This window comes from Capra hircus, chromosome 5 (assembly GCF_001704415.2).
Source record: "Capra hircus breed San Clemente chromosome 5, ASM170441v1, whole genome shotgun sequence".
Taxonomy (NCBI): Eukaryota; Metazoa; Chordata; class Mammalia; order Artiodactyla; family Bovidae; genus Capra; species Capra hircus.
The window spans coordinates 95,263,305-95,286,705 of record NC_030812.1 but is presented as its reverse complement, the minus strand read 5'-3'; the positions used below and the strand labels follow the sequence as shown (position 1 = coordinate 95,286,705).

Sequence of the window (23,401 nt, the reverse complement as noted above, 5' to 3'; positions counted from 1 at the left end):
CACCCCTGCCCATCCCCAGGACAGTGTCCAGGGTCAGGCAGGGAAGTAATCAGAAGTCAACCTGATCATTCCTGACCGTGAGCTGCTGTGGATGTGTTTGATGGGAGAGGAATAATGGCACATTTGTGGGATGATTAGCTGGGACGTCAGTGGGCAGAGCACTACAGTCCTCCTATTCCTGCCCCCACCAGATAAAAGTGTGGGCTGATCACCTGTGTTTTACTTGTATCCATGGCAACCCACTCTCTATGGTGAGGAGGATTGGGCTTCGGTAAACAGATCTGTTTGTGTGACTCCTGTTGCCCATTTGAAGCCATGTCACTTCTTTTTCCACTGTGGTCTCTGTGTCTGAGTCACAGGGAGCCTAAACTGGCTTCTCTGAATTGATGGCTCCCTCCCAGCCTGTCTTGACTGCCTGCCAACTGAGCAGGGCGTAGCTTACCAACACTTTTTTTTTTTTAAGCCGGACTGATTCATAGAAACTCCTTTAAAACAGTAAAAAGAAACCGCCCATCACACACCCCAGCACACCAGCTCAGGAAACTTATAACCTCGAGAGGCCAGCCCTCTGCTCACTGTGGTCACAAACCTCCAGGAGAGCGGACGCCTGCCACCAGCTCTTGCCACTCAGGGTGCCTCGGTTTGGTGACTGGACCCTCAGGTAGGACAGTTCCCGACACTGCTGGGAAGCAGTGAACCAGAGAACTTTCCTTGCTTCCCACTGCTCTCCTCCTTCTGACCTCACTGAAGCTTTTTCTTATTTCCTGTGCTATTTCTCTAGGACTCCTTGAATTGAGTCTTTCAAGCTTTTCAGCTAAAAGTGGGCATTGATACAGCTCTTTCCCTTAAGGTTCAGTAAAATCTAGTTTCACGGGGGCCCCAGGGTTGGGGCAATCAGTCTGTCTGGGCCGTGATTATGTCTTGCAGGAACGGGGTTCTTGTTCTGAAAGTGTGTTGGGAGCAGGGACTTTTGGAACATGAGAGGATAGCGTTTGCTTTCTGGAGGAAACCCGACGTACCTTTGAAACCAGACTGCACCGTGGGCTGCTTGCCAGACTTTGTCAACTGCTCTGCTGTGATTTAAATTGCTCAGGACTTGAGTTGTTTCTCTGTTTGCCAGTCTTTTGGGGGTGAGGGTGGGTAGCATCTGCTTTTCAGTTTATTTTCCTGGTGGATTTTATGCGGCTGTCCTTTAGCTTGTGCATTCACTTTTGTTGAAGTATAAATGTTTGTTCTTTTCTTTTATTTTCTTTCCACGGGATAGGAGGAGAGCAGGGTGGGCTTGTTTAAAGAAAACCGTTAGAGGGAGAGAGGGAGGGAGAAAGAGGAAACTTTCTCTCTTTAAGTTTGAAATGTAATGCAGGAGGGGGCTCCTGGTGCCTGATGCGGATTTCAGAGCTCTCTCCTGGGCCAGATGTGGAGGGTGGGGTCTCAGGGAAAAGTTGGGTTTGGAGGGCAGGGTGGGGTTGGGGAAACTTCATCTGTTCTTATTAAAAATAAAACAAAACTCTGCATCGCTTCATGCTTTTATCCCAGAAGCTGCCAAGTTCGGTGCAGAGCAAAAAGACAGCCTATCAGAAATGTTAAAATAATTTTTATTTTCTTAGGTAGATGTGAGGTGTTTTTTTTTTTTTCTCCTGCATGCCAGGCAGTGATTGTTTTGGAATATTCAACTTCTCACTCTTTCCAAAACATGGCCGTACAAACGCAAACACTCGTGCTAATCATGAAAGGATCTGGAAAAGGAAGAAGGGTGATTTCTATTTGCTTTTTCTTTTCAAGGTTAGCATGTTGGTTGGCTGAGGTGTGGTCCATTTCAACATAGATACTGGTGTATCTCCCTGCCCTGCCACCCCACTCTGCACAGAAGACGAGGAGAATGACAGGATACAGCTTGTCTGATGAAATTAAGCTTTTCTTTAGAAATGTGGTTCGTTGGAAGAGAAGATTCAAACATAATCAGCCTGGATCCAGGCATGGTGCCTGCTAAAGTTGCCCTCCAGGGGACGATTCAGTTAGTACAAGGGCAACTTTTTAAGGTGCAGGGAACTCCCACCTTTGCTTGAAGTGTTGATTATTTCTAGATTACATCGATGTGGATTGGGGAGGCCATTGTCATTAATGGTATCCTGAGAAGCTAGAAACAAATCTTTGAGCCTGTGCAGGCTGAAACTAGTAAGAAAGATTTAACCAGTCAGGAAACAGAAAACACTGACAACTGTGGGCACATAAACTGTCCTGAATCTCACTGTTTGTATGGTGTCTCACTTTACGCTGGAGTTTAATGCAGAGAAAGGTGTGCTGTGTGTTACTGCTTGGAGTTTAAGGGCAATTTAAAAAATGCTGTTCTTATTCCTGCTTTCCCATCTTCCTCCAACAATTAGTGAGAGAGTTCCTTGGCTGTGGGGTTTTTTCTGGATTTCAGCTATGTATGCTCAACAAGACTGGACCGGGAGTTCTTTTCTTTTTTTTTCCTGCTACTGTCTCCCACCCTCGGGGGTGGATTGAATTCCACCCCAGACTCTGAGGACTGAGACAGGGGTTTGGGGCAGACCGGCAGGATGTCTGGTCTAGCGTCCTGGTCTGAGGATGCCCCAGATTTTACATTGTTTGAGGATACGAAACTGTCCTGGGAGTTGGCAGGAGGCCTTCGAGGACCAACCCAGGGCAGATCACATCCCAGGGCAGACGGTGGCTCCCTCTCAGAGGGGAAGAGACGTCCCTTCCACAGACCGTGGAAAAGACTGGGGCTGTCTCCTCTCTTCCTGCTCCCCTGCTAGGCCAGACTTGGCCCGTCCAGTTCCCATAGACATCCAGGGGGATGTCCATAGACTCTGGGGGATCGAGGGAAGGAGCTCCATAGAGCCCACCCTGGGGATGCAGACCGCCTTTGCTTGGCTGTGTGGCTCTGGGGGTTTCAGCTGGTACCCGGACCCACTGGGACCAGTGGAGAGAAAGTAGCCAGTGCCTCAGAAGGCTGAGAGATGAACCCAAAGGGCTTTTCTGTAGGCGCCTCGGCATCAGATAGGGAATATATCTGAAAAACGGCCTCAGAAAAAGGCACAGGGCAAATATAGTTACGTGTCATCCCTGATTTGTGCATGGAGTTTGGTACAGATCTTGGAGGTCAACCTGCCATAGGCAGAAATCTTATTTTCATACCACCTTGGATGGATGAGTGTTTTATGCTTTCCCACAATTTCCAGAGAAGGGACTTGGCACCTTAGAGAGTACTTCCACGCCTACCCCACTTCACTGGACAACTGTCATAGCTAGAGTTTCTTAGATCTGGCAAAATTGGCTTCTCTATAACTTGTATACTTTCTTCCAAGTTCTCCAGTCCTGAAAATATCTATTCCATTTTTGCTGTTGCTGTTGATCCATCCAATGCTCCTTATCTTCTAAACACTTGACTCTTATTTAGTATTTGATGGATAAAACTTGATAGATCTGTGCTGCTGTTATTATTATTATGACCACCCAAACTCCAGTACTTTGGTCACCTCATGCGAAGTAGTTGACTCATTGGAAAAGACTGTGATGCTGGGAGGGATTGGGGGCAGGAGGAGAAGGGGGCGACAGAGGATGAGATGGCTGGATGGCATCACTGACTCAATGGACGTGAGTCTGAGTGAACTCTGGGAGTTGGTGATGGACAGGGAGGCCTGGCGTGCTGCGATTCATGGGGTCACAAAGAGTTGGACACGACTGAGCGACTGAACTGAACTGAACTGAAGATTCAGAAAGAGCAGGGAAACTTGTTGAAGTTTTGAGGCTATGTACATACTCATCCCTACCCAGGTGATCTGATTCTGAGGTCTCTTTTTTCCTAAGCAAAGCATGTGGTTTCTTCTTGAACTGACTGCATACATAGCTGCCTAGCACAGAAGCCCAGAGCCACCTGAGACTCTCAGATATATGTACTCAGAGGGATACCCGGTGACAACCACGAGGCCATGGTTAAATCAATGCAATGCCAGAGACGCAGGCATCAAACTTGGCTTTGTGGGGCTGGTCCCTTTACTTGGTCTGTAGTTCATGGAGCCCACGCCTTGCCACTGTTACTTCCTGTAATGGTAAGTACAGCAACAGGCTGCCAGTCAACATAACCTCGGTCTAATTGCCGGCAGGCAATCTGGATGTCCAGCTCCTTGGAAAGTGCTCATAATCCTTAAGTAGTGTAGAACTGGAATTTTCTGACCATAAACTTCCCTTTTCCCATACTCCTTTCAGTTGTGCCCAGATGACCCTGGATTCCTATTTAGTAACCAAGGGAGCTGAAATACGCTTCTAATTAGGAGTTTGCTTGGATTCCCAATACCCTATACCCCATACACACAAGTCTCAAAACCACACTAAGTAACACTTCAGTTACAAGTCATTTTTCTCAGTTTAACTGGGAAATTCGCTGAAACTGAACCACAAAGATGGAAACGGAAGCCCATGTGGGGATTGCTGCTTCTCTCTCTTCATTTTAATCACAACATCTGGATCCACCTCTCCTTCTCTGCGGGCCTCCCTGGTGGCTCAGAGGTTAAAGCCTGCAATGCAGGAGACCCGGGTTCGATCCCTGGGTCGGGAAGATCCCCTGGAGAAGGAAATGGCAACCCACTCCACTATTCTTGCCTGGAGAATCCCATGGATGGAGGAGCCTGGTGGACTACAGTCCATGGGGTTGCAGAGAGTTGGACATGACTGAGCGACTTCACTTTCTTTCTTTCCTTCTCTGCTGTGGAAATGGCATTTCTCTGGAACCAAATTGGACCCCTCTACTGGTGCCCCTGGCCTTACTGAGGATGTGGCAGTTTTCATATTTCCCAGGCCTGTTTCATGAATTCTCTCTTCCAATGGGGTAATTAAAATTGAGAACCTGCTAGGCCTGGGTTGAAATTGGTGGCTGGAACCCTCTGGTAGGTGCAAGATGGTTAAATAGGAGGCTTGAGGGGCTTGGTCTTGTTCTGAATCTGCCATGTGATGTGGGCAGAACATTTGCCTTCTCAACAGAGGGAACGGACCCTTGTGGCCCTGAGACCCTATTGTTCTAAGATCTGATAGTTCCTGTTCGGAGAAGTCCCGTGGGTTATGCCAACAGCAAGTTTAATGCATAAACACTGGTAGGAAAGTGAAATGATGTAACATGTCTGCTTGGAAACAGGAGGATGGAGGACCCAGGTGGACTCCTCTGCTTCATCCACTTGAGATTCTCCAAGTACAGGTGTCCGCGGGCTTTACTGCTGGGTAGCAGTGAGCATCCACCCAGCTCTCGGAAGGAAAGAAAGAGGTTTGATTTATGAAACCTGAGCAGTGCCTAGTTAGTGAAGATTTGCGGGGACATTGACAACAGCAAGTGATCCACCAATGAACCCAGACCAGGCTCCAGAGACAGAGACACAAAGGTGGTTCTGGGAAAGGAGCCTCAGCTTCTTTTCAAGGAGGGTGTGGCCAAAAGGTGTGGATGGGAATGGATGGGGAGCTGGGCTTCGAGGAGGAAAGGGGAGGTGCCAGGAGGAAAGGGGTGGGGAGCAAAGGAACTGCCTGAGGTTTCTTAGACCTGTGTGCTGGCTGAGAGAGGGGGGCAGATGGAAAGGCCTAGAAGAGGGAGAAGAATTGATGCTTGCAAACTGTGGTGCTGGAGGACTCTTGAGAGCCCCTTGACTGCAAGGAGATCAAACCAGTCAATCTTAAAGGAAATCAGTCCTGAATATTCATTGGAAGGACTGATGCTGAAGCTGAAGCTCCCGTACTCTGGCCACCTGATTCGAAGAACTGACTCACTGGAAAAGATTCTGATGCTGGGAAATATTGAGGGCTGGAGGAAAAGGGGGCAACAGAGGATGAGATGGTTTAGCGGCATCACCGACTCAATGGACTTGAATTTGAGCAAACTCTGGGAGATGGTGAAGGACAGGGAAGCCTGGCATGCTGCTGTTCATGGAATCTCAAAGAGTTGGACAGGACTTAGAGATTGAACAACACGAAGAGGGAGAAACTGAAAAGAGGAAGCCAGGGAGAGGGCGAAAGAAGAGGGCAGAAATGTGAAGATGCTGTCCCCCTGACTCCCTCCCCTCTGAGTTGGGAACCACCCACCCTCAATGTCAGGATAGTCCTTGGGGCCAAGAATTTCGTTCTTTGTCTCACCTCTTCTTTCCTCCGCTGTGAAGAACCTTCTGTTGTTAAGGAGGCAATATTAGAATTTCTATGGATTACTTGTGCAGTGGTCATCTTTCCCTGGGCACATTTTTTTTTTCCCTTTCCAGAAGGGTCAGGTCAGGACTGACAGCAGAATGAGGTCCTTGATACTTTGGTGTCTTCTTTCAAATAATCAAAAAACCCTGCCTGGGAGGCTGGATGCCGGGAGCTGGGGAGAGGTTGTAGAGGTCAGGCCACCAGGTGTGTCCACACTCTAACGAAGCTGAGACCTCAAGCTTCCCTTGGCTGGCTGGGCTTCGCTGCTGGGGAGGGGGCCTTGTGCTGTGGGTGGGGGCCGGGGTGGATGTTTGAAGCTCCTCTGGGGCCAGCAGTGCTGGCAGGGTGGACTGTTTTGGCTTGGGCTGTTTCTGCTGGTGGATCTTCTCAGCAACTCAGTAGGAAGAAGCAGTGACCCTCCAAAGGCCCTTTGTTTATTTCCAGTGGCATCACTTTGGAGAGTCTGTGCTGACCCTCTGATTAACTAGGAGGGGTTGGAGAGACAGAATGAAGCAATAGATCTGAGAAGTTCTAGAATTCTGCCAGAAGTAGGAAAGAAGCTGTGCTGCAGTGGGGAAAGCCTGGCCCGGAAGATGCGAGGGAGTGGGTTTCATCCCGATTCTGCTTTCACTCTGGAGACTCGCTTTCCCACTTTTGTCAAGGAACTGGACTGATTAACTTCAACCCTGCTAAGCCTCTAAACAACCAACTGCCTGCAGAAAGAGCCACAGGCCCACAGCCCACGCCAGGCACCGGGGTGCCCCTGGCTACACCTGCATCTGTCCCTGGGGGCCCCACTACCTCCCAGACTATAGCCTGCTGGTTGAAGCCTGTTGCTGCCACCTACTGTCAGACCTGCCCAAGCGCCACTCCCCCGTCCCCCCCACCCCCAGCCCCGGGCTGGGCCACACCTTGAGTTTCTTCCAGAACCCTAGTTATTATCTTGGCAGTCTCTCTATCGGAGACGTTCTGGCCGCCAGAACACTCCTCTTTTGTCAGCAGTAGAAGACAGCGAAGGTTCCATCCTTGCCCTGGGGACATCGCCTGATGGCCTGACCAGCTGTGGTCTGGGGGCGGAGGCTGGCCTAGGTCACCCCACCCAGGTCTGGCCTTGGCCTTGGCAGATGTCACCCAGCCCCAGCCCTTCCCCGGACACAAAAGAGGACAAGGGGAAACCAGAGAGAGAGAGCGAGAGCGAGAGCGAGAGCGAGAGCGAGAGCGAGAGCGAGAGAGAGAGAGAGAGAGAGAGAGAGAGAGAGAGAGGTTTTTCTCTCTGGGAACATTTGCCAAAACAAGATTCAAGCTGCTTGTTTGCTTTTAGCAGAGTTGCTGGCCCTCGGATTCTGCCTGAGAAGTTTCAAGCACATTTCACTGGGTTAAGTTTCTCCTGATTCATAAACGAACAAAAGAAATAACCAGCAGCCGTGCAGCCTTTGCTGTGTATCAGGCACGAGCCCTTTGGTCCTCACGCTAAGGCTGTGAGGTGTGCAGATGACAGTTAAAAGGGGCTGGGGTTACCACGATGTCTGCTTGAAATAGCTTACAATTTTATGTGCCAACTATACCCATTGAATTTGAACTTTTTTAAAAAAAGGAGTGCAGTCAGGAGTCACACCCAAAATTCATTTTTTTTTTTCCCTACTCACTACTCTGTCTCTCCAGAAGCTACTGTCCAGAGAGGATATGTCATTTTCCCAAAGTCAGAAGAGTCAGAATTTTGAAGCCAGATTTTCAAAGAAGTGCTCTTTTTCTTTCTTGCTTTTGGTTCCCCTTAAATAACACGCTTGTCCCACTACCCCACCCCCACTTCCTTATCCCTAACTATGTGAGAATTATGCCAATCTACACCAGGGCCAGATAAGCACCACCCTTTCTATAATATACGCTGTTCGCAGGTGGGAGGTGCAGTTCCCTCACCTCCTGGACGATGGAAAAACAAAATAGTTGTTTTCTTTGGAGCATGTAGATTCCTGTTGCTTTTGCTGCTTGACTGCTGACGTTTCTCCTGGTCATAAAAAAAAAACCGCCCCACATTAAAAAAAAAAACAAAAACAGACCCCCCAGTATGAGTGTACACAGTGAAGTACAGCCCGAAGTTCTTTCTTGCCACACCAAACATCCAGACATCCAGAAGCAGGAGGAGATGGTGCTTTAGGATTCTTTCTTTCCACGTGTTTCCCACGGAGAAATTAACGCCCCCCCATCCCCCACCCTCACGTAAAAACAATATTTAGGATGGAAAAGTACACTTGATATAAAACAACAAGAACAATGGTCAGAAAACCTCATCCAAGGTCTCATTCACTGAGCCTGTCTTTAACCCCAGCCCTTTCCTCCTGCGGATACATCCTCTCCGGCTGCTCCCCAAACACAGTATTTCCTCTTCTGCTTTTGCGTTCAGTGCATATTAATTTTGCCAACCCACATGATCCTCAGTGGGAAATAAACACATCAAAACAAACCAACAACAGCAAAATGATCCTGAGGCGTAGAGGACAGAAAGGCATCAGTGCCACCACCCTGCGTCGTGTTCCTAGGAGGAGCACAGCTGCAGTTTTGGGTGTGACGCCAAGGAGGATGGTCAGATGGGGGCTGACTCATGGAGATCGTACGACTGGGAGTGGCTCTGCCTCTCATCTTGTGCTTTGGAGAAAGCCTTGTCTTGGTCTGAGAAAGCGTTCTTCAAAGTCTGCAGTTATCCAGAGGAGATGGGAATTTCACTGAAAGCATCAATGGACAAAAAGACAGTCTGTCTGGCAGTCAGGTCTTCTCAGGACTGTGTTATGATTTACTTGAGATTGGGGGATCTCTGGCTAATAGTCTGATAACCTGGAAGTTCTGCTGGCAAAGTGACCACTTCAGAAAAATGCTGACAAGGAAGCATTAGACAAAGGGCAGAAGTAGGATAGAGGTCGTCATTGCCAAGAGCCGCCTCTAATACATTGTCAGGACCTTTCTGATGAAAGAGTGGGGAAATTTTTGTAGATAGTGAGTTACCCGTGACTGGAGAAGTTTAAGCATGATTTAGGTAGTTCCTGGTTATAGATTTGTAGATGAGTTTCATGTTCTGGGGAGGGATTTTAAAGACTCCTTTCAGTCCAGAGTTTCTGTAATTGAAAGAAATAGATAGGAAAGTCAAATCTGTAGATAAAATAGTACTTAGAAGTTTAAGATTTTTTCTTTGCATTGACCTGTTTCTTCTTGAATAAGAGGGAACACACATATAACCTTGCATATTCAAATGTCAAAGATACTCAGGGAATATTCTCAGAGTTCGCATATAGTAACATGTTCAATACATATTGTTGTTCAGTCTCTAAGTTGTGTCCGACCCTTTGCAACCCCATAGACTGCAGCTCGCCAGGCTTCCCTGTCCTTCACTATCTCATCCTGTCATCCACTTCTCCTCCTGCCCTCAATATTTCCCAGCATCAGGGTATAGAAATAATTTCTAAAAATAACACGGGACTAAAATTCACCTAGATTAAAAAAAGTAGGGGGGCATCATTTTCTCTCAAGAATTCTGTTGTTTATTATGAAGACTTCGGTTATCTTGACATTCATTGTTTTTCTACAGGGAAGAAAATATTGCCTTTCTTGATTCTTTTGTTTGCTGGCTGAACAGATAATTGCCACATGTCATAGAAAAGATTCTCCTTTCAGAAACTTAGAATCTTGGGGGTTGGGGAGCCAAACATTTCCACAGATAATTCTGTTACCAGGTGGGCTACCACTAATGATTTTAATAACAGGAGAAAAATGACTACTTTTGACCTCTGTATCAGGGAAGTCTTCCTAGAGGAGGCAGAATTTAAACTTCCTTGAAAACAGTGTGGTAGTTAACTGGAGGAAGGCTATAAAAACAGACCTTTAAAAAAAAATTTGTTTTTAATCCTAGGATTTAAACTTCCTAGGATTCCCAGGGCCAGTGTGGAGCCTCTTTCCTGATTGGTGGTGGGGTGGTGGTGTGTTTGGAGGATCTGAGAAGAGGAGTGACCTGGTCAGATAACCCAGTGGTACTGAGGATATACTTAAGAGGGAGGATCAGAAAGAGGATCATAGGAGAGGCGGGTGGTCCCCAGCTAGACAATGACAGTGTGAGTGGAAAGTAAGGATGCGCAGGAGATAAGTACTGAAGGAAGCATGCATGACCTGACGGTGTTATTTTCGGCAGTAAAAACCTGGGACGAGAGCAAGGAGCAATGCGGACTTTGGCAGCGGGTCACTATTGCTCCTGTCTCCCCAGAAAAGTCTGGGCTGTCTTGGCTGCCAGAGAAATGACTAAACTGTCTTCTGGCTCTCGAGACAGATCCACGTGCTTCTCAGAAAGTTATCTTGTGCCATCTGGTCGAGGATGCTTCCACTTTGCCTTTGTCTGGGAGACTCTCAGCCACTCCCAGTGAGTCACAGACATTTGAGCTCTGTGGACCGCACCCCCCCACTCCCATCACTCACACAAGCCCCCGACTCCCTGTTTCTGATCATGTGACACCCCCGGTCTCTGGCTAGTTCTTCAGTGACTCAAGCCCAGGATTTCCATCACTTCCTTTGCTGGAGAAGTAGGTCTTGGGGCTCTGTTCTGTTGTATTGCTTCCAATCCCTGTTCCTCAGACCACTCGAAGGCCCTGCTTCCCCCAGACTGTGGTGGCTGCTCAATAAACAGACAGACCCCAGGGTTCGGAAGAAGTTATCAGTCAGCAATCTGACCCCTGGCTTAGTGATCATGCCAAATTACCAACATCTCGACTGTCCGTCTAGAAGTCGGTGATTCTCAATGTCCCTGCTGTGAGTTACCCATCAGAAAAGGAAAGGTGTCCACAGAGATCTGATTAGTTTCTCATGGCTGTGCGTGTGTGCTAAGTCCCTTCAGTCATGTCCAACTCTGTGCGACCCTATGGACTATAGCCCACCAGGCTCCTCTGTCCATGGAGTTCTCTAGCAAGAATACTGGAGTGGGTTCCCATGCCCTCCTCCAGGGGATCTTCCTGACCCAGGGATGGAACCGTCAATTCTTGCGTCTCCTGCACTGCAGGCGGATTCTTTGCCACTGTGTCACGAGGGAAGCCCTTCTCATGGGCAGACCACCCTGAAAGTGTTAGGTTGCCTGCAAAGGGTGAAGAAGCAATAGCAGGCAGCCTCAGGGCTTTGTTCCTTTGTTTCTTTCATTTTGTGGGAGGAGATAAGAAACCAATAAATATTGAAGTGGAGGGAGCCAGCTAGAGAGGGCCGTCAGCGCTTCCCCCACATCAGTTGGGCATTTACAGCTCCAGTCACCAGCAAGCATAATCTTCAGGTTCAGTTTCACCAACTGCAATGAATGTCCTATTAGCAAAGATCTTCTTCCAGATCTGGAATGGTCAGTGGCTGTGAGGCTTGTATCAGGGACAGGAGTGTAAAGAGACCGCTACCCTACTGTGGTCTGAGTGATGTGGGAAGGAAAGGGGAAGTGTGGTCAGAAACAAGGATGGCGGTGGAGGAAAGAGAACTGGCGGCCTGTCAATTAGGGCAGAGAGAGGAACAGGAAAGGGATAACGAGAGCCTGTGTGTAGCTCGAAGTGGCTAACCTCCATTTATCTTGACAGTCCCTTCTCTGCTACAGTCAGCATTCATGCCTCCAATACTTTTCTCAGTTTCCCACCCAGCCCCATGGAGCCCTGATCAACCCTGTCCCGTGTCTGTTGGGTGGGTGAGGGTAAAGGGGGATCCTACCCTGCTTCCAGTGGGGGGACCTGTTTCTGGCACCCTGCATAGAACAGTCAGTGGACATCCTATCCCTTGAGAATGCTGTGGATTCAGTAGCTCTGGTGGCCTGGGTCCAACTCCAAGCACCACAGATAATGTTGTTATGGAAGCCCCACCAGCAACATGATGAGCTTTGGGACTGCCTTGAGCTTCCATGCTCTATGAGGGGGTAGCTGTCTCTTAGAACGTCAAAAATGCCATGCTGTTTTCCGTTGCAGTCTGGTTGGAGCTCCCCAGCTAGGACAAAGTGTCTGCTTTCCACTGGAGAAGGCTTTTTCATTCTTAAAAAATTTATTTATTTTTAATTGAAGGATAATTGCTTTATAATATTGTGTTCGTTTCTCCCATTCATCAGCTTGAATCAGCCATAGGTATACATATGTCCCCTCCCTCTTGAACCTCCCTAAAATCCTTCATTTCAAATGCTGTAAAATTATAATCCTTTAATTTCTAAATGTACAACTGCAATCTTTGATAATTATTACTCAAGAACAGTTATGTTTTATGAGTATTGTTCAGTTGTCGCCAATAAAGCAACACGCAGATGCATCCATAGCATTTTGATGAGGTCAGAGAGAGAAATCAATGACAGCTTTAGTGAAACCTACTGGCAGGACAGAAAGCTGTAGCAGCCAGTACTTCCAAAGATATAAATGCTGAGAAGTGGTCTCTTTTCAGTACTTTTATACGAAGGGAGATTCACATGAGGGCAGGGAATGAGGCTCTCAGAAAGTGGCCCTGCATGTGATGGGTGGGTATATGTCTCAAGAGCACCGGGTCCTCTATTATTTCTACCCAAACTCCTCTCCAATTTGATAGGTCTCCCCTCACCTGTTCAGTGTGTGGGCTTCCCAGGCGGCACGGTGGTAAAGAATCCACCTGCCAATGCAGGAGATACAAGAGTTCCATTCCGCGGTTGGGAAGATCCCTTGGAGGAGGAAAGGGCAACCCATTTCAGTATTCTTGCCTGGAGAATTCCCATGGACAGAGGAGCCTGGTGGGCTAATGTGCATAGGATCGCAAAGAGTCAGACATGGATGAGCACACACACATGCTGGTCCCTAAAGATCTCAAGAATTACCTCCCATCTTCCCATCTAGGGATTTCTCCTCTGGGAGAGGGGCAACCTATAGTATAGGGATAGACATTTAAGAAGATAGTTCATTCTGCTTCCAAATGTGTTGCGGAGGGCTACTGAAATTCAAGGAAGCCCTTCTAAGCTGATGATGGATGATCCCAATAAAACCTGGCAAATTTCAGGCAATGAAAAGATGGAGAAGCTACTACCTGTGTTATGTGATAGCTCCAGTAAACAGCTTCTACTTCTGGCTCGATACAACAGCCAAAAGCAGATAAAATCGTGTGTTCTGTGCACTAAGAACACTTGCTAATCCAAGGCATTTTGCTCCTTTTTTGGGTGGGAAGATATAGTGTGGTTCAGTTCAGTTCAGTTTCTCTTTGTGACCTCATGGACTGCAGCACGCCAGGCTTCCCTGTCCATCACCAACTCCTGGAGCTTGCTCAAACTCATGTCCATCGAGCCGATGATAACATCTAACCATTTCATCCTCTGTCATCCCCTTCTCCTCCTGCCTTCAATCTGTCCCAGCATCAGGGTCTTTTCCAATGAGTCAGTTCTTTGCATCAGGTGGCCAAAGTATTGGAACTTCAGCTTCAGCATCAGTCCTTCCAATGAATATTCAGGACTGATTTCCTTTAAGAGTGACTGGTTTGATCTCCTTGCTGTCCAAGGGACTCTCAAGAGTCTTCTCCAACATCACAGTTCAAAAACATCAATTCTTCAGTGTTCAGCTTTCTTTATGTTCCAACTCTCAAATCCATACGTGACTACTGGAAAAACCATGGTGTGATTACAGAAATTTAAATATCCTGAAAGAAAATTGCTATCTTGCTTGATCCCCTCTCCCACTCCTGCCTGAACCTCACAGGGGAATAGTGATCAGGTGGGGCTGTGGTTTAGATAAGAAGTGAGAACTGGTGGGCAGGAACTCGTGTATGTAGAGTAATGGTGGTGGTGGTGAGGCAGTGAACTAGCCAAGGGGGATGAGCAGGGTATTTGGAAAGCATGAATGTTCAAATTATCAAAATGGAGAGTGTGAGCAGGGGCAAAAACAATCAGGCTCAACACTGGAGGGTTACAGAGCTGATTAAGAAGACAGCGAATTCTGCTGGATCCCCAGCAGTGTGTCAGAAAGGAAACTCCTAACATTCTCCTTGACCTCATATAAGAGGCCTTGCTTGGTGTATTGTATTCCATCTCTGGCCCCTCAACCCCTATTAGGAGGAGGATGTTTGTCAATTAAGAGCAAAGGAAAAAAAAAAAAAAGTAATTTCTACAGCCCAAGGAGGATTAAGCACAATCTCGTTATATAATGTTTTAATTCCTTGCATTCAGAGAATTAATTCAGGCCTGTTCCTTTCCCCGTGAGGGGTGAGATCAGGATCTAGTGATGGTGTGTGTCTGGGGGGAGTGGGGAGGGTGACCAACACAGGGATGAGAAGAGTCAGTTTCTCCTCTTCATCCCCCAGGGTGGTCCCTAGTGGTTCCTCCCTGCAAGGAGCAAGGATTAGGTGTAGAGATAATTTCTAAGAGGACCAAAATGGTTTTATTCATGCTGCCTGTGAACTGGATAGCAGGTATCCTATTGTTTCACATGGGGAAGCCTGGTGAATGGATGACTCAGTTGCCACTCAGTTTCATATAATAGCAATAACAATAACAGTAACAGTAACCCCATTAGTATCTGCCAAGCACCAAGCGCTGTGTTGGGAGTTCTCCATCTAGGATTAAATGTAACACTGTACGATGAGCATTGCAATCCCCACCTTTCATAGGAGGGAACTGACACCAGGAGGTCAAACAACTTTATGTGATTCTAACTCAACCTCTGTCTGATTCAAAAAATCTCCTTTCACTGTGCATTAAAGTCAAGCAGAAAATTGAGGAGGTGTGACTGAGGAGGTGTGCAAGGATCTGAGAAAAGCAAAAACGCACTGGAATGTATGGGGAGATTACGAATAACAGGCACAAAAGCTCTAAGCTCTGCCCTGAAGCCGAGCGGCAAACATCATTTTGATCATTCGCAATTGGAGAAATTTCTACATAAAGAGGCTGGGTGGTAGGGAAGTGCTTAGATGGCGAAGGAGGGCGGGAGTGGTTGGAATGGGTCAGGGTTGGCAGTGGAGGCCAGTGTCTGCCTTTCACTCTTGGCTTGTCAACAGCAACCTCCTCCCTCCCCCCACCAGAGTACAGTAGATTATTCTGGATTTGGAGTGCCTGATGAGGAGAGGGAGAGATCAAAAGCACTGGAAGTGTTGGAATGGTTGCATCCACGCTCTCCAATAAGTACCCTGTCTGAAATGGAAGGGACTCAAGCTCAAAGCTTTAATTGAGGTGGAGGGAGAGAGACAGAAGTGGGACAATTACTGGATGTTCATAGCCATCTCCTCCCTGGGAGGGGACAGCCACACGTCCACACTCCCTAGGGTGTGAGTAACATGAGCCCTTTCCTTCTGAAGTTCCAGCCAGCCTGCACCACCTCTTAACTGTCTTGGGTGTGACAAAGCATTCCTGCCACTGCCATCAATCAAAATAGCCGCCCCCTCACGCATCCTTCACACTTCCATTATGTTCGAGGTTTGATGATCCATGGGCTCCCCTCATCACTTCTGAGATGATGACTGAATGCTTCCATTTACCCATGCGCATTCTTAATCTGTTGGTTCCCCATCCTCCCATCCACCATGTGATGGATGCATCTGCTGATGGGCTGTACTGAGTCCAGAAGGATTGGCGTTTGGGTAAATGTCACACACAAGCCAAAGGCACGTTTCGTCCCTCCCGCTGCACCCAGCCCTCAGAACTGTCATATTGAGTTGCAGGAAATATAACCCTCTGCCCCCAGACCAAAAGCAGAGTCCCTACCATGATGTAGCCCAAAGACTCAGGTGCAACACAAGTCTTAAATATTCCATTGGTAGGTGATCAGACCATTAAACTGTAATTGGGTTGTTATAATTATTGAATATCAAACAGCATTATTATAGTGGAAGTTGTGGCTCTCACATTTTATATTTCATACGGGATCAAATTTGTAGCTCATTTGGTCTCTGGGCATTGAGTAATAGCTGCTAGTCTTAGGAAGGCATCCGCTTCAATTAAAATCACTGGGTGAGCAGTTTGATAGAAGTGTGGACAACTTCCCTAATGGAAAATGCAAATTTATATGACATTGTTGCATAGAGACCTGGAAATGACAGCTGTGAAAGGCCTTTTAAAACCCAAAGTCCTACTTTTGACCTGTACAATGCAAACAAAATAATTACAGTTACCATAAAATTTTTCTTGTTTTGAAACAGGCTGTATTAGAGGGATGAATATATAAATATCTGAGGTAGAATTTTCTTTCTGTTTAGATCTATGTAAACAGATGAACAAGCACTTGGGGAACTGGGCTAACTAATTAGGTGTTGGCAGGAATTTATGGAATCATGATGATTTTTACTGTAACTCCTCTTGATTTTAGCAGAGAACCCACCCACAGGGGAAAGCTGATATAACGCATTGAATGAGAGAGTAACCTCTCCTTTTCTTTTCGTGTTCTCCTTTCTTTTCAGAGCTCCCTTCACCCTCAAGCCAACGAAAAGCCAAGATGTTGGTGTTACTGGCGAGTATCTTTGTGGTCCACATTGCCACCGTCATCATGTTATTTGTCTCTACCATTGCCAACGTGAGTCCTGTTCTTCTGTTCATTCATTCATTTGGGAGTTATTTGAATATTTACACAAAGTGCTACAAAAGATGTTTAAGCCATTGTGAATTTACAGCTTAGTTGTGGAAAAAATTAAACACATACTTGCACTTCAAACAACTAAATATTAATAACAAGTGTCTAAATGAGTCATCTCACCAGGTTGGAGAATACAGTGAGGCTTCTCAGGGGAGGTGGAGCTTGGAGGATGGGTAGATGGGTGGGGTTTCTCCCTGCTAGAGATGCAGAGTGAAAGAAACGTGGGAAGCATTCCAGGAGGTGTGCCCAGCCAGGGAGTACAGGTGGGAGGGACAGGCTTTGTTCAGGACATAATGAAGACACCATGTGGCAGGCCCAACTTCCTTCTGGGAACCTTGATTAGAAGGAGAAATGGGAGTGAGATGATGGATGAAATGCTTTGGTGGTCCGATCAACAAATACAAGTTCTGAGCAGAGAATAGCATGTGAGAGTGGAATTATGCAAGATTAACCTCGTTTGCCTGAATTAACTAAAAAAAAAAAAAAAAAAAAAAGAAACTGAAAACAGAGTAAGCCACAGGCTCTTCTCTCTGAATCTGGGGCTCCTCTGACCTCTAGTGGTAGTCTGTAGAGTCCAGTTTGCTTTTCTCAGAAAAAACAAAAACAAGACAACTCCTTGGACCTAAAAATCAAGGCCATGCATCACTAGATAAACAGATTTGATCCCGGAATCTCTGTGGGTCCTTGTTACAGTTGAAGGATAATGAGTTTTAAATTTCAGAGAAGAGTTTTGCCAATATCGGTGGGTACGATTCTAAGCAAGATTCAACGAAATTTCACCGTGATGACAGAGCCCTTGCTGTGTGGACGCCTCCAAACTTGAATTTAGCTGTTCTGTACACCCGCCCCCCACCAAGTCTCTCAGTTTACCAGGTCCAGTAAATGGCTCCAAACTGTTTTAGTGGATGCCCAGTGCTGAAATCTGAATTATCAGCCTCTAACATGGGGCCGAACACACAGCTGTTTATTAAATCAAGAACAGGCAGGCGATTGGACATCCCGGCCCTGCTTTTCCAGTAACTCGCATTTGAACAGACACTCTGTGTAGACAGGGCCGGGTGTGTGTTTTTCATCCCAGAAGGATAACTGTTTCTCTTGGGCCTGGAAGGAGGGGGTGCTGGCACTGTGGTGAGCCTCGGTGAATAGATTTGGGTTGTTTTTCGACTTTCAGCTGCCCCACAGGACAGCTCTGCCTGGACTATGTTATTATGAGATTACTTTTCATGTTGCGACAATCAAGGTTTATCCTTCTAGTTAGATGAGCGTGGCTTGTTGATCTCCCAGTCTCAAGGCTGTGTTCTTTGCTGCCCCTTATGTTTCTTACTTTTTTCCAGTTGAACATTTTTTCCTTAACTTTTTTCACCTTCTTTGCCAGGCCCTTTATTGGACACAGTCTTGGTAGGGTGTATGAATTGTACATCTTTAAAATCAATTTCCTCATGCACAGTTTCCATTTCTTAGAGCCTTAGAATGATTAAAAAACCAAAAACCAAAAAACCCCAATGGTTGAATTACGTCTTTCTTTTTTAAGTAATGAGAAATGTGAAGTCCAGAGAGTGAGGTAACTTCTCCTCGGTCGTACGTTCTTCTCTCTCTTTTTTTCCTTGGGACCTCTGTGACTTCAGTTTTAGCAAGACATTATTTCCACCTAGAGATGAGCTTCTTAGCTGTATTTATGGCTAAATATGGCATCTTGCATATATTTAGTCCAGACACAAGCTGATGGTTGTTTCTTTTACTTTCAAGCCAGGGAGTTAGTTTTTAAACAGATTAAAAAAATTTTTTTTTTAAAATTTGTATTGGACTGTAGTTGATTTACCATGCTGTGTTAGCTTGAGGTGTACAGCAAAGCAAATCAGTTATACATGTACATATATGCACTCTTTTTCAGGTTCTTTTCCCACCTAACAGAGTACTGAGAAGAGTTCCTTTATGTCTTTCTGATTTCAGGTCTGGGTGGTGTCAGATTTGAGAGCGGAATCAGTAGGTCTTTGGAAAAATTGTACCATTGGTGGCTGTGGTGACAACCTTTCCTACGCTGGTGAAGGTATGTGCAAAGATATTGTACCCAGCGCCCTTGAGGAATGGCCAGCCCCTTGGGGACTGGGTAGCCTGACGTCCTCACTCCCCCTGCTCTCTGTCCGTAGATGCCCTCAAGGCTGTGCAAGCCTTCATGATCCTGTCTATCATATTCTCCGTCATCTCCCTCGTGGTCTTCGTGTTCCAGCTCTTCACCATGGAGAAAGGCAACCGCTTCTTCCTCTCCGGGGCCACCTTGCTGGTGTGCTGTGAGTATCAGCTTACTCAGAAAAAGCTTTCCTGTAGATCTTACCATGGGGGCTGTCAGTGGCGTGGACAGTTGAGCACTAGGGGCAGTGAAACTGCCTTGTACAATTTACTGGCTTGGTTATTTGTGCTCATGGGGAGAACCCCTGATAGCGACTTGAAGTAAGAACCCTCATCAGCTTCACTGTTTAAACCTGGGGCTCCTGGGCAGATACCAAGGAGCTGGGGTCTGCCCAGCTGTAGTGCTTGTATGGGTTCGTGCTCAGTTGTGTCCGACTCCGTGACCCCATGGACTGTAGCCTGCCAGGCTCCTCTGTCCATGGGATTTTCCAGACAAGAATTCTGGAGTGGGCTGCCATTTCCTCCTCCAGGGGGATATTCCTGACCCAAAGATTGAACCTGTGTCTCCTGCACTGGCAGATGGATTCTTTACCACTGAGTGACCTGGGAAGCCAGAGCTTCTATTCAAGACAGTTGAAGGGGCAGGCCATGTGGGAGTCCTCAGATAGTGAAATTGCTGATGGCCATTCCCTCTCTCCCAATACACACAGTTTGATGGAAGATGTGTTCTTTTGCATCCCCCCAGGGCAGCCTGTCCTAGTGTGCTGGGGTCTAGATGGGAAAGCCAGTGGAGAGGAGTGGGGAAGACCAGAAGAGCTGTGTTTTACTTGACAGCCATACAAACCAGTGCAGGTGTGAGAACTCAGACACCAATGGTACAGCAACATCACCATCAAGCCTGGTTCAGGGCCAATCAACAGAACCACCGCTGGGGTCCAAACTTCAGATTTCGTTTTCCCATCGCCCACGAGGAACATAGGATCTTTCTAAAGTTATAAATCTTTTTCTCGCTTTGAATGTTAAGAAACCAAACCAACAGTGAATCATTTCTCCCCACTGCAGGGCTGTGCGTCATGGTGGGGGCCTCCATCTACACTCATCACTATGCCAACAGCTCTAAAAACGGTTACGAGAAGAGTCACCATGGCTATTCCTTCATCCTGACCTGGATCTGCTTCTGCTTCAGCTTCATCGTCGGCATCCTTTATCTGGTCCTGAGAAAGAAATAAGGCTGAACACATTTACTGGGGACCTGGGGGGTGGGGAGGAGGGAGCCCTTGAATCTGGGAGGGGAGAGGAAGTTGCTAAGCAGGAAAAACCAGGAGAGGGAAGGGGGGGAGGGGATGGAAGGGGGGAGGGGCTGAAATCCAAACATGATGGAGGGGGTCCTGTACTGTCCAGCCCCTGCCCTGGGAGAAAGCCGTTGGCTGGGACGGGTGCTCCCTGGATGTGGGCCAGGGGGCCTCCCTCCGGCCACTGGGCTTGGCCTCCAGCTGTTCTCCGTTACACACACTGCCTGGGGTCCCAGCAGCTGCCACATCACTGGCTCCACTTCTGAGGGTGAATTCAGTCTTCAGACTCACTGCACCCAGTTAACACAGCGGTACAGGTTCCGGCCAGGGCAGATATTGTTTTTGTGTGGAATAAGCCAAGCCTGGAAGCCACCCCGCCCTTCTGACCCAAAGCAAAACATCACCATGTGAAGGGCTCAAGGGAGGACTTTGGCCACTGTGCCAGGATCCTTCTTTGTTAAGCAGAGATTTAACTCTGTGGTATTTGTGACAAAATGGGAAGAAGAGACATAGTGATTAAGGCCAAGTTGGTGGCTTAGCTAAATTGAGAAAGAAATTTTCACAGTGGAAGGCCTGGGGCATGGTCAGAACCCAGAGCTGTCCCTTGTGGAGACCTCTTGCCGTGGACTTTGCTTGGTCTCTCGCTTAAAGCCAAGGCAGCACTCTGGAGTTTCTGTAAAGCCACTAACAACCAATTCAGTGGTGGGAGCACCACGCAAATTATGGGAAAAGGGGGCAGTCCTACAGCAGGATTATATTAGGGTTATGTTATTAGGAACCTCTCTCGGTGCAATCATGTTTAAGTATAAGATGTGAGAGAGATGGACATAGATCCTTGCAACTCAATCTGTTACTCTCCCCCTAAATTATACCCTTTTGAGGAAGTTTTATCTGATTAGCCAAGTTGGGGATCAGGACTCAGAGATGGCTCTAGCTTTATGAGCTGAAGGGGTCGCCTATCAGAGGTCCTGCCTGTTCCACAATACGGATGAGGCAAGGCAATTTTGGAAGTTTCTTAAAACACATGCAAACCAAACCACACATCCTTGGGTGAAAGGTGCTATATAATTGTCAAGTATTAAGCATACTAGATTTCAGTCACAGTAAGAACAGAGTGTCTGTACTTTCAGGAAAATAAGAAAATTTCTGTGAGAGAAATTAAAATGTAGGTGATGGGCAGATATTTTCTTTAAGGGAAAAGCAAAAACCCCTAAAAACTCTTGTGGTGCCCAGTCCGATGGTCATTGAGCTTCTCTGCTGCCACAAGAGTGTTTCTTTGTAGGACTTAGAAGTGTGGTATTAGTATGGTAATCCTGGTTAAGCAGTCACTGCTCTGGCCTGGCGCAGGTATTTTTAAGCCGTCTCAGATTCTGGCTAAAGGGTTTGTTTTGGTGGAAGACACTTCCTTTATCAATTTGAGAAGATCTACCCTAGGGAGAATCTGAGACATCTTGCCTACTTTTCTTCTTCTGGCTCCCCTTTCATTCCATTTCTTATATAGTTTTCCTTTAGGGGAGCTGTTATGCCACAATTGCTGGTATTTATATAAAAGGATTATTACTAAGTTTATTTCTTTATGTTCATTCTGGTTAGGGGAATGTGGAGGGTGGGCCACCAAATTATCTGGACTAGGGGTAAATGGGTTGGAAAGCAAAAAACTGTGGGATGATGAACTTTTTAATTATGATTTAATGGTCATATGATTATAGAAGACTGTCTTGAGTGCAGAGGCAGATTTGCATATCAGATATATCCAAAAGAGATACTAGCATTGTGTTAAAAGGTTAAACTATGACTGGAGTGAACCATGTATTCCCTGGTCTTTTACTTTGTTTCTGTGCCATTTATGTCTCATGTAATTTGCATTACAGTGGTGGGTTGTTCTAGTACTGTATTTGGCTTCTTCTTTAATAGATTGATATTTCATATACTATAATTGTAAATATTTTGATACAAATGTTTATAACTCTAGGCATATAAAAACAGATTCTGATTCCCTATACTGTGTGGGTGTTTTCTTTCTAAAAATGTATGACATTTTCCCCTAATTAAGTTGTCGATCAGTTTGATTTGGACAACTTGGCATTTATCCGATATAATAAGCTACTTTCTGGTAATGCATCAGGCATTTATACAATAACACTTTCAGACAACTGAATGTTACTATACTTTCATCTTGCTTTCATTAAGCCTTTTAAGCAAAAAAAAAAAAAAAAAGAAAAGGAACTTCACAAACTATTAGAGAGAGGTTATTATCTTGAATTAGAATGGCTTATGATATTAAGAAATGAGACACTTGCTAATTTTCTTTGAAATAGTCAACTCCACTAATGTGTCTTCAACATATAAAGCAGTTCGCAAAGGTGTGTATCACATACATTTGCATAAACCCATTCATTGCACAACCTGGGATGTACCTGTATGACAGAAGGAGAGCTTCGAGGCTTTCTGGGTACAGTGAGGCCTGGAATCAAGAGCGGAAAGCAGAGTTGATGCTGCCTACCCCAATTTCATGTTGACACTAATATGATGGGTGCTTTCAATGTGGAGTAGGTCATCTTTTAGTCCCCGGTGTCCTTGGATGAAATCACTGCACAGAGTAAAGCACACACAGAAAAACCCCACAATGAAAGCTGAAAATAATACTTGGACATATTTTAAATTAAATTAATCAAATTGCATTGATTATTGATAGCCGCTTAGAGACCTATGTACGTCGGTTTCAAAAGTTATCTTCCTAAGCTGATTGTCTGGAACTCACAGCATGTGGTCCATAGAGACAATTTGAAATGATCTTACTTATAATATGGGCTAAAATGACTTTTGTAAGTCTAGCCTGGAAAATAAGTATAATAATGATTTAACTACTATTGTTATCTTCAATGGGAAATGAGTTAGTCAGATTTTGAAACCTGTACCCCTCTGTTGCCCCTCCAGACTCTTCATTGCATGAGGAGTATATCTGATAGAGGCAGAGATGGGAAATGAATAGGAGTCAGTTGCCAAGTGGGCATGGCTGCCTGGGAATCTCTCTTCCCTGGTCATGTCAGGGTTTGCCATTGAATATAGGAGAAAGTGGTATGTAGCATGACTCTGACTGGCTTCAAATATGTAATTTTTTAAACTGGGGGTTCTTAAACTGGGAGTGCTTGTTCTATTCCGCAACTGCAAGATTTAGAATCAATCTTAATTTCCCTATGTTTATTAGCATATCGATAGCTTAAATCCAGTTTACCTAGGAAC

At 46.2% G+C, this 23,401-nt stretch overlaps 1 protein-coding gene across 1 annotated transcript; it reads left to right on the top strand.

Annotated features, from left to right (window-relative positions):
- Window positions 512-22,158, top strand: EMP1 (epithelial membrane protein 1). The gene is made up of 5 exons (XM_018048457.1): window positions 512-661; window positions 16,567-16,679; window positions 18,690-18,786; window positions 18,887-19,027; window positions 19,929-22,158. The coding sequence occupies exons 2-5, from the start codon at window positions 16,602-16,604 to the stop codon at window positions 20,093-20,095; spliced, it is 483 nt and encodes a 160-aa protein (XP_017903946.1). The 5' UTR covers window positions 512-661; window positions 16,567-16,601; the 3' UTR covers window positions 20,096-22,158.

What these genes read in the sequence shown, in the direction of transcription:
- EMP1 (XM_018048457.1), top strand. Translation starts at nt 16,602, where the DNA reads ATGTTGGTGTTACTGGCGAGTATCTTTGTGGTCCACATTGCCACCGTC. An exon ending in TTGTCTCTACCATTGCCAAC is followed by an intron (nt 16,680 to 18,689) that starts GTGAGTCCTGTT and finishes TTCTGATTTCAG; the next exon opens with GTCTGGGTGGTGTCAGATTT. An exon ending in GGCCACCTTGCTGGTGTGCT is followed by an intron (nt 19,028 to 19,928) that starts GTGAGTATCAGC and finishes TCCCCACTGCAG; the next exon opens with GGCTGTGCGTCATGGTGGGG.